Source organism: Mesocricetus auratus, unplaced genomic scaffold, assembly GCF_017639785.1.
Source record: "Mesocricetus auratus isolate SY011 unplaced genomic scaffold, BCM_Maur_2.0 Super-Scaffold_100025, whole genome shotgun sequence".
Taxonomy (NCBI): domain Eukaryota; kingdom Metazoa; phylum Chordata; class Mammalia; order Rodentia; family Cricetidae; genus Mesocricetus; species Mesocricetus auratus.
Window position 1 is genome coordinate 7,036,582 of NW_024429206.1, and position 17,296 is coordinate 7,053,877.

The 17,296-nt window shown below is 52.9% G+C and overlaps 1 protein-coding gene across 6 annotated transcripts in view; it reads left to right on the forward strand.

Moving 5' to 3' along the window:
• The window catches only part of Pxn (paxillin), a 51,785-nt gene that overhangs the window by 28,416 nt on the left and 6,073 nt on the right, over positions 1–17,296 (forward strand). The window contains exons 1-7 of one of the 6 annotated variants that reach the window (XM_040731060.1): positions 10,135–10,287; positions 11,845–12,071; positions 12,349–12,458; positions 12,789–12,925; positions 13,014–13,215; positions 14,220–14,355; positions 15,676–16,503. In XM_040731060.1, the coding sequence (XP_040586994.1) occupies positions 12,832–12,925; positions 13,014–13,215; positions 14,220–14,355; positions 15,676–16,503 (1,260 nt within the window). In that variant the 5' untranslated portion in view covers positions 10,135–10,287; positions 11,845–12,071; positions 12,349–12,458; positions 12,789–12,831. Of the gene's footprint in view, positions 1–10,134; positions 10,288–11,590; positions 11,742–11,844; positions 12,072–12,348; positions 12,459–12,788; positions 12,926–13,013; positions 13,216–14,219; positions 14,356–15,675; positions 16,504–17,296 lie in introns of those variants that run through there. The other 5 variants (XM_040731057.1, XM_040731059.1, XM_040731058.1 and 2 more) reach the window with 5 other exon arrangements.

The following is a 17,296-nucleotide window of genomic DNA, read 5'->3' on the forward strand; positions in this document are numbered from 1 at the left end:
ACATGGCTTTAGTCCCAGCACTCAGGAGGCAGAGACAGGCAGATCTCTGTGAGTTCAAGGCCAGCTTGGTCTACAAGAGCTGGTTCCAGGACAGCCTCCAAAACCACAAAGAAACCCTGTCTTGAACCCCCCCCCAAAAAAAAGAGAAACAAAAGACAACAAAAAAATAGTACACACAGGTATGCTGGACACAATGGTTCATGCTTGTAATCCCAGCTCTCCAGGACACTGAGTCAGGATTGAGAACTGATGCCAGCCTGAGTAATACAACGAAACAGTGTCTCAGGGCAAAAATCAACAAGTAAATATGTATATAGGAAGAGGTACACAGGATGTATACTAATCCTATACTGTTTCATATGGAGGACCAGGCTTCTGAGAAAGGGTGTCTGTGCCCCGGGGACCCAGGGGTCGGGAGGATGTTCCTACAGAGAGCCTGCAGTCTGGTAGGAGTGAAGGTGAAGTGTGGGCTTTTAGCTGGGGGTGGTGGTGTAGACTTACCCTAGCACTGGGAGGCAAAGCCAATCTGAACTGCATGAGGAGCCATAGCTGCAAAACAAAAAGTGTGTGCTGGAAAGGGGGAGGGTGTTCCAGAGGCACACACCATCTTTGTCCATTGGAGGGAGCTAAGGTGAACCCTTAGGTAGGTGGCAGTGACTCCAAAAAGGGCCTGAGCTTGGTTTCAGATGCTAGACCATGCTGTAAGCGATAAAAAAGCAAGGATGATGTGTGACGTGGAGAGTGAAGGAAGAGTTGGTAATAACCCAGGGACCAGCTACAATGGGAACTAGAGGAGGGTAGTCAGCTGCTTGACCCAGGAACAGGCCTGAGCCCTTGCCTGGTTGTTTTGGGCTGTGCTCATCAGTAGAATTTGGCTAGTAAGGAGTAGAGTAACTGGTGCCTGTGAATCTATAAACACTGGAAAGATTACAGCTCATCGCAGGAACAGGCAAACTTTTGAACTTTTTGTTCAGGTCTCTGTGGGGCCAGGGATGACTCACTGCTGAGCCCCTCCTAAGCTCTGTTGGTGATTAGCAGGGGGAGCAGCCGAGGACCCGCCCTGCTCTGCTGCAGACTCATGTGCTTGGAAGATCCAGATTGCAGGAAGGGCCTGGAGTCTTGCTGGAACAGACCCGGGACATTTACGGGACAGGATTCTCCTGGGCTCCAGGCAGCTTCTTTTCATACATGAATCAGTTTTACCCCCTGAAGGAACTGTGGGCTGGGCCTGCAAGAGGGCCTCAACTTGACCTTAAAAGGTTTAGTGTTAGCCTGGTGGTGGTGGCACACACTTTTAATCCTAGTGTTGGGAGGCAGAGGCAGATGGATCTGAGTTTGAGGCCAGCCTGGTCTACAGATCAAGTTCCAGGACAGCCAGAGCTACACAGAGAAACCCTGTCTCAAAAAACAAAACAAAACAAAAGGGTATAGTGCATCGGGGTGAGCTGAAGAGGTAAAGATATGACAAAGGAAATGAATGTGTCCATGGTTTCTGGGATCTGAGGAGGAGGACTCCGATGATGGGTTTTTTTTTTTGTTTTTTTTTTTTTTTTGGGTTTTTCGAGACAGGGTTTCTCTGTGGCTTTGGAGGCTGTCCTGGAACTCGCTCGGTAGTCCAGGCTGGTCTCGAACTCACAGAGATCCGCCTGCCTCTGCCTCCCGAGTGCTGGGATTAAAGGCGTGCGCCACCAATGCCCGGCTCGATGATGGGTTCTTAAGGTGCAAGGTTGCTGCTTCCTCACCTGGGTGTGTGCCAGATCCGGTAGCATGTGGGCCTGGGCACCTTCTGCTTCTCACTAATAAGTTCTGGAACCAGCTCAGGAGGGGAGGACACAACAGCCAGTCTGCTGAGTGTAACCTGTGTGGGTTCTGAGTACCTAATTCAGAGGGGAGGCCTGGCAGGTCAGGCGTCTGCCTGGAGTTTAGGGTGACCTCACAGCTTTTCAGCCTTTAGTTTCTTCAGCCCACCTGTGTCCCGTGACCTTGGGGACAAAGCCAGGCATCCAATAAAGAAAGGGGACCTGCTTGCAACCCAGGCTGTGTGAGCCCCTGGGAAGGAGCCGTTCTACCTGAGCCCCTTGCTTCTGCAGGCTGGAAAATCTAGAGCCTTTTACCCTGGTTTCCTGTGTGTCACCCAAGCCCACACTTCCTCCAGGGCAGTTCCTGTTGAGTGAGACATGAGTCAGGGAAGCCTGGTGGCCGAGTCTTCATACCCTGCAGGCATAGCTATTAAATATTTAAGTGACACTACGGTATTGATTCCATCTCCTCTGTCCCTGGTCTGGGATTCAGATAATAGCAGTGTCTTGGATTTAGACTTAAGTCCTGAAGAGCTAGCTTACTGTGCTGTGGTCTCATCTGTGGTCTCCCCTCCTTAGAACTTGTAGGTATGTGACTGTTGCGGGGCCCTCTGCGGACTGGCCCGCTGCTTGACTCCTTCCTTATGCCGTCTGTTGTCCTTTCCATCCTTCTCTCCCGGCAAGATGGAACAAGGCTGCCGATTTCTAGATTTTCACCTTGGAGAGGAGACAGCTGATGAGGGCATAGAACCCATATTATGAGGGAAACCCACTCTAGAAGGTTGAGTTCCTCTTGAGTGTTGAGGCCTTAGGTCCCTAGGCTGGATAGGGGCAGAGATCTTCATTGTAGATTGGGCCCTTGCTGGCCACAGCTTCCTTCCCTGCGGACAGGACTGTTACCAGGATAAATATACCCGACTCCCCATTCCTGGGGAGTTACTCACTGAATAAAAGTACCCAGCTGTGGATTAGATTACCTCTACTCTAACTGCTCTGGCAGGTTGAGGGGACAGGGACTGGGAGTCACGGAAGGAGGAGGGGCAGAGCTGCCTTCCTACTCTGGGCCATCCCTGAGCTGGCCTTTCCTTTCACATAGCTTACATCCCTCTGTCGGGCAGCCCTGTAACACTTAGTCTCTCTGGCTGCCCAGTGGGGTTGAGCCCTTTTCTGGGCATAACATGGTAGACAGGCTGCTTAGACATCTGCCGAATCCGGTACTTGTGAGTCTAGCGCGGCCTGTCTGAGATTGAGGTTTCACTCAGCACTGAAGGCATAGGCAGCTGGCCGCTGGAAGAGCCCTCAGGTGCGGCAATCCCTTGCTTTCAGGACACCCAGGAGGCACATGGCTGTGCCTTCCTCCCACCTGCTTTGCAGATCCTAAGGGAGTTGTGCTATGCCTTCCCCAGGTTCAGCTGGGTTGCAGAAAGGTGCTGGGAAGAACAGCTGTGCACTGTTTCTGGCCAGGCCTCGGGTACAAGGCCTGGTGAAGTGGGCGTCCGTGAGAACCTGGGGACCAGCTCTCTGCTGAAGCCTGGGCCTGTGGGCAGTGGATCCCAGAGTGGTGAGGGCCCAGGCAGAGCAGCTGCAGCTGGGTACGGATGGAAAGGTGGCTCAATGTCTTGTCCTTCCAGCCACGGGTTCAGAAGCAGAGATGTGCTGGGAGGTGTGTTAGTCAGAGTTCTCTTGATAACAGAACTTACTCAGTGAATATATAGTCATATACTCAAGACCATATATCAAGTAGTTTACAGGCTGTGATCCTGCTAGTCCAACAGTGGCTGTCTACCATCGCAAGATCCAAGAATCTAGAAGTTGTACACTCCACAAGGTTGATTATCTCAGCTGGTCTTCAGGGTACACTAATGTGGGGTCCTAGCAACCAGCACAACCAGCAGAGTCACTACCCTAACTATCTGTGTGAAGCTAGAAGGAAACCTGGCTCAACACAACTTAGCTGGGGTTAGCTCAAACTTCTAGAGTCTGACCCCAAGCAGTCTATTTTAGACATAGTACAGTACCACTTGGAAAAAAAGTTTCCTGCTGACAGTTAACACAATATAGCTTCAACTCTGTTTCACAAAGTACACACGACTCTTCCACAAGCTTAAGGGCCAAGGGGAAGATCTGGTGTGGCTTAGACCATCGTAGAGGTGACCAAGCTACAAAGTACATGTGACATCTCTCCTAGGGATGGGTTTTATTGACTGAGAAACAGTGCTTGAGATAAGTGTGGGAAGAGTCTGGGATAAAAACTTCTGGGGGAGCCGGGCGGTGGTGGTGCACGCCTTTAATCCCAGCACTCGGGAGGCAGAGGCAGGCGGATCTCTGTGAGTTCGAGGCCAGCCTGGTCTACAAAGTGAGTTCCAGGACAGCCTCCAAAACAATACAGAGAAACCCTGTCTCCAAAAAAAAAAAAAAAAACTTCTTGGGGGATTCGAGTAATGCCTGGTCCCGCAGATAGCATAGATCATCAGGCTTTTTAACGACATCCACTCTCAGCCTTCTGGGTAGAAAACGGGTTACATCTCTTCCATTGAAGAGACTGCCTACACATCTAACATTCTAGGTTTCCCTAGTGCTTATCTGTGAGCACAAGGACCTTGTGTCCTCTACACACCCAAATCCCCAAGAAGTAGGCTCTAATGCCAGTGAAGGGATGGTTTTGCCAGCAAGAGCTAGAGCAAGGCAGAGAGCTTCCTCCCTTCGTGTCCTTTATATAGGCTGCCACCCAAAGGGAGTGAGAGGCATAGATAGCTCAACCTTCTCCCACACAACTCCAGGCATCTTGGGTGGACCTTTAGCTCACTTCACTTGGCACCTGGCCAGCGTCAGGACTCTGCCCTTTGACAGTCTTTATCACAGACCTAAGATGTGGCTAGGGACTGGCAGGAGAAAGGGGCCAGCTTGTCAAAGAGCCCTGAGTGGCTTCTTTGCTCTGTGTATGTGGGGGGAGGGGAGGCCTCATGGATTCTCCCTTTTGGTGGGGGAGGGGGAGGAGCTAGGGATTGAACACTGGTTTGCTAAACTACTTGCTACCAAGTTCTGAGGTTCTTGGCAACCTAAGTTCAGTCCCCGGGTCCTTAGGGTAGAGGGAGAAAACTGAATCCCCAGAAGTTGTCTTCTAGCCTGCTTGTCTACACCTGGGCCTTGGAATGCCCTTCCTACCCCAATAAATGAACTGGAAACTTGAGAGGGGGGGAGGGAGGGAGAGAGAGAAACAAGGAGGAGGGGGGGGAGGGAAAGGGAGAAAGAGAGGAGAGAGTGATGCCTCTGAGTTTCCTAGTTCCACTGATCTTCTGTAATCCATTACTGCGTGCTGAGTGTCTGATCAGGTTGAGTTCTCAGAGGGTGGTCTGGTAGGCACCCCTCATGTTGGGGGCTTGAGGAACTCGGGGTACCTGTACCTACATCTCTGTGCTGAAATGGGAGCTTGAGGGACACAACTGTGGCATTTGCTGAGAAATGTGATCAGAGCTGTCTGGTAAGCCCCTCTGTCAGCTGCCCATCAGGCTGTGGGCTGGGTGCTGCCTCCCTTGCCTCCATGGGAACCCCCTAAGGTCTGCAGACCTAGATTCTACCTTGGTTAGTTACCTGGGGGAAGAGTCCTTCCTTTCTGCTTTGATTATTAGTATCGTTGTTTGTTTGTTTGTTTGTTTTGTTTTGTTTTTTTTGGTTTTTTGAGACAGGGTTTCTCTGTATTGCTTTGGAGGCTGTCCTGGAACTCAATCTGTAGACCAGGTTGGCCTCGAACTCACAGAGATACGCCTGCCTCTGCCTCTGCCTCACGAGTGCTGGGATTAAAGGCGCCACCACCGCCTAGCTGTTAGTTTTGAGATAGGGTCTTGCTATATAGCTCTGGCTGCTGGCCTGTTGGTCACAGCAGTCCTCCTGCCTTAACCTACTGAGTAAGTGTGTCACCACACCTGGCTGAGGGCTTCCTTGTCTTGGCCTGGCCACCTGTGCACTGTGTCATCCAGCCTGTCTAGGAACAGCTTCCTGGCCTGAAGCTGCTGTTGCTTTGAGCTGTTGGCTTGAGCCAGGCACAGCTATAAAACAGAAATGGTGGTGTTGTACCCTGCATTTGCAGAGTGAACTTCATGCCGTCCTTCAGTGGCACCTACACATGTCCTGATTTGCATGCCCAGGGTCTTGGCTCGCAGGCCACTTTACATGCCAGCTCTGTTCCTCTAGCTCAGCCAGCTTGTCTTGGGACCGAAACTTCTCACTATAGCTGGGGACTCCCTAGTCTTTCCCCAGCTCAGCAAGAAAATTCCATGGTTGCTTGAGGCCACTCCAGATAGCAGAAAGGTGACGGGCCAATGGCTCCCTCTGGTGGTCAGCAGCAGATGGTCTGCACCCTGGCTCAATAGTGCACAGTGCAGTGATTTTTGCCCCTGGCCAACTGAGCACTTTGTGCCCTCCCTTCCTTCTCTTTGCCCTTCCATACACACACAGGGTTGCACGGTTTTGCTCAGTGGCCTCTGCTTTTCCTCTTTTGTGGGTTCAAGGTTTAGGCCTTGCATTTGAGTTGCAGTGGTGTCAAGGCCTGGACCCAACAATTAAGCAGTGTAATGCTGAGCAACTTTGAGGCCTCCAACTTGTGAGGAGGATGGAGGTTGGTCTGTGAGGAGGATGGAGGTGAGTCTGTGAGGAGGATGGAGGTTGGTCTGTGAGGAGGATGGAGGTGGGTCTGTGAGGAGGATGGAGGTTGGTCTGTGAGGAGGATGGAGGTTGGTCTGTGAGGAGGATGGAGGTTGGTCTGTGAGGAGGATGGAGGTTGGTCTGTGAGGAGGATGGAGGTGAGTCTGTGAGGAGGATGGAGGTTGGTCTGTGAGGAGGATGGAGGTTGGTCTGTGAGGAGGATGGAGGTTGGTCTGTGAGGAGGATGGAGGTTGGTCTGTGAGGAGGATGGAGGTGAGTCTGTGAGGAGGATGGAGGTGAGTCTGTGAGGAGGATGGAGGTTGGTCTGTGAGGAGGATGGAGGTGAGTCTGTGAGGAGGATGGAGGTGGGTCTGTGAGGAGGATGGAGGTGAGTCTGTGAGGAGGATGGAGGTGAGTCTGTGAGGAGGATGTGTGTGTCTGAGGAGGATGGAGGCAGTGTGTATCTGTGTCTGATCTTTGTGCTAAAGGAAGGGGCCATTGAGGAGTGAGGTGAAGGAAGGAGTTACCAGTACCCCTTGTGTATTTAGAGCTAGGCAAAGGTTGTAGTCATGGCTGGAATCTGGGGGAAATTCTTGGCAGGTAGACTCGTGTGCGAGCTTCTTCCTGGCTCTGTTTACTCAAGTGGGAGGTTGGGGGGGGGTGAAGGGGTGGTGTGTGTTTGCTGAGCTCCAGAGGACTTTAGCCTTTAATCAGTTTGCAGCCTTATGGGAAATGCTAGGTGTGAATCCAGAGTCCCAGAGTCTGTTTTGGCTGCCTCCTATATTCTTTTAGCAGCTTGTGGGGAGCCTTGGGGCAAAGGGGCTCCAGGTCCTGTTCAAGCCACCAGGCAAGGACTCAGGGTGAAGAGGAAGCCATGTTAGAGGCTGTACTTGTTTAGGTACCTGCTGAAGTTCCACTCTCAGGCAGTCAAACGTTTGGAGGAAATTGGGGGATAGTGTGCGCTCGCTCTCTCTGTCTCTGTCTCTGTCTCTGTCTCTGTCTCTGTCTCTCTCTCTCTCTCTCTCTCTCTCTCTCTCTCACACACACACACACACACACACACTTTTGCATTTTGCAATTTTCTTTTTTTAGTCATGGGATTTGAACCCTGATCCTCCTTCGTGTGAGACCAGCGCTCTGCCATTAAGCCACGTTTCCAGTCCCACACACACTTTTGAATGCTCTTTGTTGTTTGTTTTTGTTTTGGAGACAAGGTTTCTCTGTACAGTCCTGGCTGTCCTGGATGTTACTGTGTAGCCCAGGCTGGCCTCAAACCAGGCAGATCCGCCTGCCTCTGCCTCCTGAATGTTGGGATTAAAGGTGTACATCACCCCACCTGGCTAAATACTTCTTTCTTGTACCGTGGCTCTGGTCCAGGCTGTCTTCAAGTTTTATCCAGAAAACAGCAAGGTCTTTTTCTGGATGTCACAAAGTAAATAGTCTGATGTCACTGCTAATGCTTTTCACATGAGCCAGTCTTTATAAACTGCAGAGTAAGAACTATTTACAATGAAGGACAGCTTAGTGGGTCACAGCAATGGCCAGGCAAGCCTGTCAGCTTGAGCCCATCCCTAGCACCCGTGTAAACCCAGATGTAGTGGTGCGCAGCTGCAGTCCAGTACCAAAACTCCCATGCAGTGTCGGCCGTGTCACAAAGTGGAAGGAGAGATCGGGCTCTGTAATGTGACCTCTGACTTCTGTACTCATGTGCATGTGCACAGAAATAAGTAATAAATAGATGTGAACCTAAAAGTTATTTTATGTGCACGATGTTTTGCCTGCATGTGTGCAGGTGCACTGAATGCATGCAGTGCCCACAGAGTCCGAGAGAGGGTGTTGGATTTCCCCGTCACTAGAGTTAACAGGTGGTTGTGAGCCACCTTGTGGGTGCTGAGAAACCGAACCTAGGTTCTCTGCAAGAACAGCCAGTGTTATTACTGTGGAAATATCTCTCCAGTCCCCCCCAAAAAAAAAAAAAAGTTCCCTTTAATCCCAGCACTCGGGAGGCAGAGGCAGGCGGATCTCTGTGAGTTCGAGGCCAGCCTGGTCTACAGAGCGAATTCCAGGACAGCCTCCAAAGCCACAGAGAAACCCTGTCTCGAAAAAACAAACAAAACAAAACAAAAAAAAAGTTCTCTCCAACACAAATACCTGAATGGTTAGACTGGGCCTTGAAGAGAAGTCTATAGCTGAGGTAAGCCCAACTGTCCACATCACCTAGGGCTCTTTTGTGAACCCTGATTGGTTCTCTTTTCTTGATTTGTAAAAATTTCTTTTTGACCATGTTTGAGGTTGTGTCTGCTCATGCTTGTGTACACTAGAGCCGGTTGGAAGCTGCCTTTTATGCATTTTATGTGGTGTGTGTGTGTGTGTGTGTGTGTGTGTGTGTGTGTGTGTGTGTGTAGTGGTAGCCAGAGAACAACTTGCAGGACTTGTTTTTTGCTTCTACTATGTGGGTCCCAGGGTCTGTTGGATTCAAGCCATCAGATATAATAGCAAACATGCTAAGCCATATTGCTGGCTCCAAACCTCTCCATAAATTGGAAGGAAGAAAGGAAGCAAGCAATCAGTCAATCTGGGGCGGTGACTCGGTGGAAAAAGTATGTGATGTGTAAGCATGAGGACCTGAGTTTAGCTCTTCAGCTCCCATGTAAAAGCCTAGTGTAGCAATGTGTGTCTAGAACCTTGGTGCTGTGGAGGTAGAAATGGGTGGATCCCAGGCGCGCAAGCGTGCGTGCGCGCGCACACACGCACGCACACACGCACGCACACACGCACAGAAAAAAAACAAACAAATGAAAAAGGCTTGTGAAGCTGGGAGTGGTGATGGAGGTAGGAAAATTGAGAGTTTGGGGCCACCTGGTTTACATAACATGACCCTGTCTCCTTTCCCAAGCATCAGGGTATAGTTCAGAGGTGGATGTTACCATGCACAAGGCTCCAGGTTCTACCTCTAATACCGTAAAAATAGAATAGAAAAAAAAATGAAGTCAAACCAGAATCCAGCCCATAAACATCCAGCCAGACACAGCATCACACCATGGTGCAGGGCACGGGGATTTGGTGAGTGGGCAGTGGAACTCCTGATTCACCATCTAGCTGGGAAGGCTATTTATTGTCTTCCTTGGAGTGTGTGGAACTGGAGAGAACTGTGTTATCCCTTAGCCAGCTTTGGCAATGGGGACCTCAGCTTGGCCCTCTATGGCAGTGTTGTTGGTGTGTGTGTGTGTGTGTGTGTGTGTGTGTGTGTGTGTGTGTGTGTGTGTAGTTCCACAGGTGAAGCTCTTGGCCATGGGGACCTCAGTTTAGCCCTCTATGGCAGTGTTGTTGGTGTGTGTGTGTGTGTGTGTAGTTCCATAGGTGAAGCTCTTGGCCATGGGGACCTCAGCTTAGCCCTCTATGGCAGTGTTGTTGCGTGTGTGTGTGTGTGCACGTGCGTGCGTGCATGCGTGTGCGTATTTCCACAGGTGAAGCTCTTGGCCCTGGTAGGTGTACAGGACTGTTCTTGCAATAGTCTTAGAGCCAGCCCTGCAGGCTCAGTCTGTGATTGAGGAAGAGGGGTTCCGCCTACTTTGGGTTGGGCCCAGAGGAAATGGACAGCAGGTGTGGCCCTAGAGACGGACGCCTCTGGGATTGGCTTTGGACATTAGTTCCTTTTATGCCCTTACCTAGACACATAGAGACTGTCTTTAGTTCCGGTTTGTTGGAGGCAGGAAGTCAGAGCTCCTCCAGGGGACCTGGAAGGGGAGGGGCTGCAGGAGCAGAGTTTCTTCAGCAACGGGAGACTGGGGCCCAGGGTCCTGGCCTTGGAACAGCTTCTCATCCAGCCATACAGCAGGAGCCAGGGGTAGGTGCGCCCACCTTAGTGACGGGTAATCAGGGCTGCTAGGAGAGGGCATGGCCTCAAAGCCTGGAGAAGGTCCTTGTTTCCCTTTTCTCTGCATGGGAATGGGGCTGGGGACAGGGCCGCCAGCAAGGATCAGAGTGACAGCCGATAGAGCTCGAGCCCCTGGTGTGCAGGAAGTTGAGTTCCTTAGATTTGGTACCATGTTGTCTCCTTGTAATCACAGCAGCGGCCCCTCCTGCAGGCTTGGTGTCTGGGGCTTGCGGAGTCTGAGGAGTCGTGTGATCCTGCCCTTTCCTGCTTTATCACCCGGGTCAGGGACTGCCAGCCTCCCAGCCTACTTTCTTTAGCTCTAAAGACAACAGTTTGGCCTTTAGGTCACCAGAAGGGGCACTTGTTTGTGACCACGCGTGTAGATGCCTTTAGTGGTTCCTAGTAAATGGTGATAAATGCAGCCACTGCTCTTTCATTTGTCACTTATGAGGGCCCAGGAAGCAGATCACTAGAAGCTGAGAGTGAGCAGGTCAGTGAGCAGTGTAGGAAGGAGGGCGTAGTGATCGGGGCCGGACTGTACCCAGACCGTGGCACTGTGGAAGGTCCCAAGATGGGAGGCTTATGGCAGGAAGGTCAATACCTCCAACCCTTGCCCCTCTAGCTGTCCCTTCCTGTCGGGAGCCTGAGTCTCTTGTTGGCTACCGAATGCAGGGTAATGGCAGTGCTCTCTCTCTCTCTCTCTCTCTCTCTCTCTCTCTCTCTCTCTCTCTCTCTCTCTCTCTCTCTCTCTCTCTGTCTCTCTTTCTGTCTCTGTCTCTATGTTTCTCTGTTTCTGTCTCTGTCTCTCTCTCTCTGTCTCTGTCTCTCTCTGTCTCTCTCTCTCTCTCTCTCTCACACACACACACACACACACACACACACACACACACACACACACACACACACACACCCGCATTAAAAGTGGAGTTGTGGGGCCCTGGAGTTTCTAGGGCTGGGCTGCTTGCCAGGCTTTAGCAGAGCAGTCTTGCCCCCAGCTTGTTGAGGGGGTGGCAGCTGCCAAGCTGGCTTCATGCCAGCCCCCGACCTCTCCGCATACCTTACCCAAAGCCTGGGGCCTCGGGAGGAGCTTGAGCATGGAATTCTGCTCCTACCTGGAGCATAGGTGCTCCCTAGGGCCACCCCGTCTTCAGACTTGGGCCGAGGCTCTTAGAAGTCCAGAGAGGACCTGTTCTGCCTACCCAGCCCCTCCCTGTGCTGTGACATGACGTAGGGCTCCTCCCGCCCGGTTCTCCCAGTTGCCCTGAGGAATCAGAGTTCCAAGCAGGCATTTCTTGCTTACACCAGGCAGCAGTAACCTAGCTTTGTCAGGAGGAATGCAGAGCCAGGCATCTAACCCCTGAGGGAGGAGAGGACAGGGCAGTCGATGTGGGAACCCCAGGTCTCTTCTCCAGTTGATGCCACAGGTGCCTGCCAGAAGGATCTCTTCAGTTTCAAGAAAGCAGGGCACTGTCCCTGGGAAGTGCCCAGTAGAGCCAACTCTCACCAGTGGATGCCTTCTCTTTGCAGACGCCCTGCTAGCAGACTTGGAATCAACCACCTCCCATATCTCCAAACGGCCGGTGTTCTTGTCAGAGGAACCACCCTACTCCTACCCAACTGGAAACCATACCTACCAGGAGACTGTAGTGCCGCCTCCCGTCCCGCCACCCCCATCCAGCGAGGCCCTCAATGGCACGATCCTTGACCCCTTAGAGGAGTGGCAGCCTACTGGTTCCCGATACACTCACCAGCAGGTAAGGTGGGGTCTGAGCCCTGGGGTGGGGGAGTGGTAAAAGGAGATGATCTGCCGAGGACATAGCAAACCATTGGGCATGGACTGGGGTCCTGGGCTGTCCCAGTCATATACTATCCTCACCCACCATGTGAGGGGCCAGTGACCAAGTATTAATCACTTGACTAGCTGTGGAAATTCCCTGGTGAGACAGGCTGTGAGCAGGAGCTGCCTGGGGGTGGCCGGCTGTCCCAGTCTCCATGGGGAGGGGCCTGAGGAGAGTACTCTGTCTTTCACAGCCTCCGTCCCCGTCACCCGTGTACGGCGCCAGTGCTAAAACTTCCAGTGCCTCTAACCCCCTGGACGGCGCTCTTTGTTCCCGAGCAGGCGAGGAAGAGCACGTCTATAGGTACGAATCAGCACCCTACATCAGCCCCCCTTCTGGGAAACCCTAGGGCCATTGGTGTTACTACAGAAGGCCCGAAGGCCCGCCAGGCCCTGTGCCTATCAGCTGGCTCCCCTCTGCTCTGTCCCTGCCATCTCTGTAGAGACGGCATCTCTGTAGTTGAGGAACTGAAGCAAAGTTTCCTTCCTCTCGCCTTACCACATTCCTTCCCTACCCTCCGCCTTCCTGCTGAGGAGACTTCGTAACATTCCACCCTCAGGCCTTGAGAGTCTGGGGACTGCTGCATCCACTGCAGGGCAGAAGAGTCTCACTCCTCTCCTCTCCTTCTCAAAGCTTCCCCAACAAACAGAAGTCCGCGGAGCCTTCCCCGACCGTGATGAGTTCCTCCCTGGGCAGCAACCTCTCGGAACTTGACCGTCTGTTACTAGAACTGAATGCTGTGCAGCACAACCCTTCGGGCTTCCCTGCAGGTGTGAGCCGGTCTCTGGGCTACTCATGGGCCTTTGGGTTCCTGGAGGACTCAGGGATGAGCAACCATTTTGTCTCGTTATCTCCAAGATGAGGCCGACACAAGCCCCCCACTACCTGGAGCCTTGACCCCCCTTTATGGCGTCCCAGAAAATAACAGTTCCCTGGGAGGAAAACCTGGGCCCCTGGTGAAGGAGAAGCCAAAGCGAAATGGAAGCCGGGGCCTGGAGGATGTGCGGCCCAGTGTGGAGAGCCTCTTGGACGAACTGGAGAGCTCTGTGCCCAGCCCTGTGTGAGTATCCACTGGGCTCTCCCCAGGCTGGGGAAGCTCTTGAAGTCTCACCCCGACTGGCTCCGGGCTGCAGTACCTGCCGGTCAGCCCTGAAGTCAGCTGCTCCCTACAGTGTCTGTTAATTGCCAGCCCCTGGGGATACGGTGTGAGTCATGTGGGTGCCATCCCTGCCACAGCAGCCACTGTGACCCATCAGGACAGTCAGGTATTAGCACAGGTTTGCTGATGTGTCACGGGGTTTAAATCATGGCTATGCCAGCTACAACAGTCTTAATTTCCCTCTGTAAGTTGGAATAAGCCGAAGTAGGGCATGGTGATACATGGTTGTGATCCCAGCATTTGGGAGGTCGAGGCTTGGAGATCTCAGGTGCAAGACCAACCTGGGCTATATACGTGAGTTCCAAGACAATCTGAACTGTATGAGATCATGGCACAAAAATATGACATAAACTGTAAAATAGGTAAAGCAGACAACAAAAAAGTGAGACCAGATAGTATATAATGATGAGGGGAGCTAGGGGGCCGACTCGTAGCTGTGGCACTCATAGTAAGCCCCTAATAACATCACGTCTTGTTTATTTTGAGGTAGGGTGTCACTCTATGGCCCAGGCTGTTCTGGAACTCACTGTGTAGTAATCCTCCTGCCTCATCTTCCCAAGTGCTGGGTTTGCAGGGAGGAGCCGCCACACCTGCCCATCTTAATGTCAGTGTTTATTGATGCCATCATGTGTAATAATCTCGCATCTGTGTACAGTGTTGAGAGGGTATGTAGTGTACCCCTGTCTTCCTGTAGGGGTATTGTTTGAGCCACCTACCTTTCCTGGTCACCTCACCTCACCTCAGCACTGTTTCTTAGCCAGCTGCTCTTTCCCAGGGATGGGGATCCCTAAGGTGCTGCTGGGTGCTGGTGGCCTCCCCTGGAGTTGGAGGTGTTGTTGATCTGATCGCCATGGAGCCTGGGGCTGACTCTCGGGCTCCTTACTGACTCTGTGCCTGCCCTGCAGCCCGGCCATCACTGTGAACCAGGGTGAGATGAGCAGCCCACAGCGAGTCACCTCCAGCCAGCAGCAGACACGTATCTCGGCCTCCTCTGCCACCAGGGAGCTGGACGAGCTCATGGCTTCACTGTCGGATTTTAAGGTGCCCTGTGATTCCCTCTGTCTTCTCTGCTCCCATCCATTACCCAACCTCAGTATGGCCAGTGGCTCCTTGAGGCCCTGGGGGAGAGAGGCTAGGTAATGCACGAGACTGAACTCCTTAGCGGCTTATGAGGGCAGAGAAACCAGAGATGCCTTTAGCTGGGACATTCCTCCCTCTCCTGGTGATCCCAGCCACCAGGTCAAGAGGACCAGGAGCTGGGACACAGTGACAAAGAGCCCTGTGTTGATAGCTGCTCTTGGTGGGGGAGGGTGTGTCCTGCTGGGCCCCGTGGGACCAGGACCTCATGCCTGAGAGGTCACTTGTCCCAGAGCTGAATCTCCCACGCTAGCTGTCCTCAGAGCACTCGCCTTCTTTCTGCCTGTGGGGATGGGGCTTACCAGCACTCCAGCAGCTCCCTTCTGCCCTCACTCTCTTCTTTAAGGGCCTGAGTTCCCAGAGCCCTGTCTGTGGGGAACTTAACCTGCCAAGCCCCTGGCCGGTTGGCATGAAGCATCCCACCTTCCTCTCCCAGGCTCTCCAGGCCTGCCTGTCCACAACATTTTCTTTTCTTTAGAAGATGTGGTGCTCAATGGGGATTAATACTGAACTCTCCCGTAGTTGCTGACTTCAGCTCCACGTGGGTCAGCCAGAGACCTTTGAGGCTCAGCTTGGGGAATATGAGAAGGGAGCCAGGCTGTCTGTCCATTCTTGGCCTAGAAGGTGCCTCCTGCCTCCCTTCAGCTGGACTCATACTGGGAGCTCACATGGAGGTGGGAGATTGGGTGGAGTCGGGGCTGGTAACCCTTGTTGCTATGGTGATAAGCAGCCAGCCAGGATCCAGGCACTGGCTGTGCTGGTGCCTGTCCCCTAAGACTGCAGTTGCTTTCTTAGACCTTGTAGTTGGGTGAGTGCCACATGAGGAAAAGCTACACTGCATCTTGGAGCCCTCAAGAAAGGACCTGAGGCTATAGGAAAGCTGGGGTGGGCGGAGCATGGAGCTGGTGCCTTGCCAGCTTCCCCTTGTTTGCACCTAGAACCAGCTCTGGAGCTCTCTTCCCGTCGTGCACCTTGTCACAAGTCCCCTTGGTGCTTACTTTGGGTGGCTTTGTGAGCATGACTTTGTGGATGCTTTCTGTTGCCTGGGTCTCCTAGGGTGTGAGGATACGAGGCTCAGGCAAGCATTTCTGGGGTTAGACTGTTCCCGAAGACTCTGTGTCTATGCATTGCAGATGGTGGCTCTCTCAACTCTCAGTCCATGCTCGCCTGTGGCCTCACCTCTCCCCATGTCTCTCTCCCTTTCCCTTTGTCTTTCTCCTCCAGACTAGCTCTTCTGCTGTGGTGCTATGCTCCCAGGGGCTGCTGCCCAGCTCTCCTCCATCCCCACCCCTCACCCTTCTTCATCCTCCTCCTCTCACTAAATCCTCCCCTGGAGGCCACACCCCCATGGTCCTCAGTAGGGAAGGAAATAGTCAGGTCCTTCTACCTTCTGTGGCTCCTGGGAGACTTGATTTGGTCAGTCTCGAGGGGACATCTGGCACTCCGAACTCACGGTGTCCCTCTGGGAAGGGTTCTCAGCAGTCATTTGGAGCTAAGAGCCAGGCTCCAGTTAGGAATGACCTCGCAGACTCCATGACTGAGCCCTTCCTGACTCCCCTCTGCCACACTCTGCACCCTGCTGTGAGCACAGGATCCCAGGGGCTGCTGGCCAGCCATGCCTGTTCAGAGGAGACGGTGGCTCCCGTTGGGAGATGGCCACAGACTGTGCCAGCATCCAGGCCTGAGATTCCTCACGGAGTGACATACAGCTTCCTGGAAGGGACCGAGCCAGCTGTCGTGGCAGTGGATCGGCAGGCTGTCCTCCCAGACACCTGGAGTCTCACCAAGGAATGTGGCCAGCAGGAGCAAGCACAGTCAGAACCAGGGGGCCTGGGAAGCAGTTGCCCTGCCCCAGCTGACGAGGAGCAGTTAGGTGGGAAGATTCCCTGGAGAGGAGGCCTGGGGGAATCAACCGAGGCACTTGAGAACCCAAGGAACCCTGAAGGAGCCACCGAAGCTGCTCTGGAGGCCAGGAAGGAAGAGCCGGAGCTTCCTCATGCCGGGGTCATGGGCACACCCAGCACCTCAGAGAGGATTTCCACCGCTGGCCAGGCAGGCAGTAGCTTGTGCAGCCACTAGGCATGAGTGTGGCAGGACTTGAGTGTGGCCGCTCCTTGCTAACCGCATGCAGCCCCTATAAATGTCCGCCAGGCAGAAAGTGCCAAGGATGGTGGCCTTGAGGATGCGTTGGGCAGTGATCCTACAGGGCCAGTGTTCTCTGGACCCTGCTGAGTAGTGGTGATGCTCTGCCTCCTGCTTGCTCAAGACTACCTTTAGAAGCGCTGTTCCAGTTTCAATGTGCAAAACGGTTAAAGCATAGATTTGGGAACCACACAGACCCACACACCACTCTGGCAACACCTGCTCGCCACCTGACCATGGGGAACCACCTAGAAGCTCAGCTTTCTCTTTAAAATGGGAGCAATAACAGCACATTTTCCGAGGTCGCCCAGAGGATTAGATGCGATAATTCCTGAAAAGTAGCTAAAACACAGTACCTGGTTTTCCTTCCTCCACTCCTGGCTGTTGGTCCTGCCTTAGCCTTCTGAGTGCTTGGATTATAGTTGTGTGCCATCATGCCTGGCTTTTATTTGTTTCTTGTATGATTCGGACTTTACACCCTTTTTCCAGTCCCCCCCCCCCCCACACACACACTGCAGATGAGTACGTTACAATGTCAACTAGGAAAAACACTGGCTAAAAGATGTAAAGAAAAGGCTGGGCATTGGTGGCGCACGCCTTTAATCCCAGCACTCGGGGGGGAGGGCAGAGACAGGCGGATCACTGTGAGTTCGAGACCAGCCTGGTCTACCAAGTGAGTTCCAGGACAGGCTCCAAAACAATA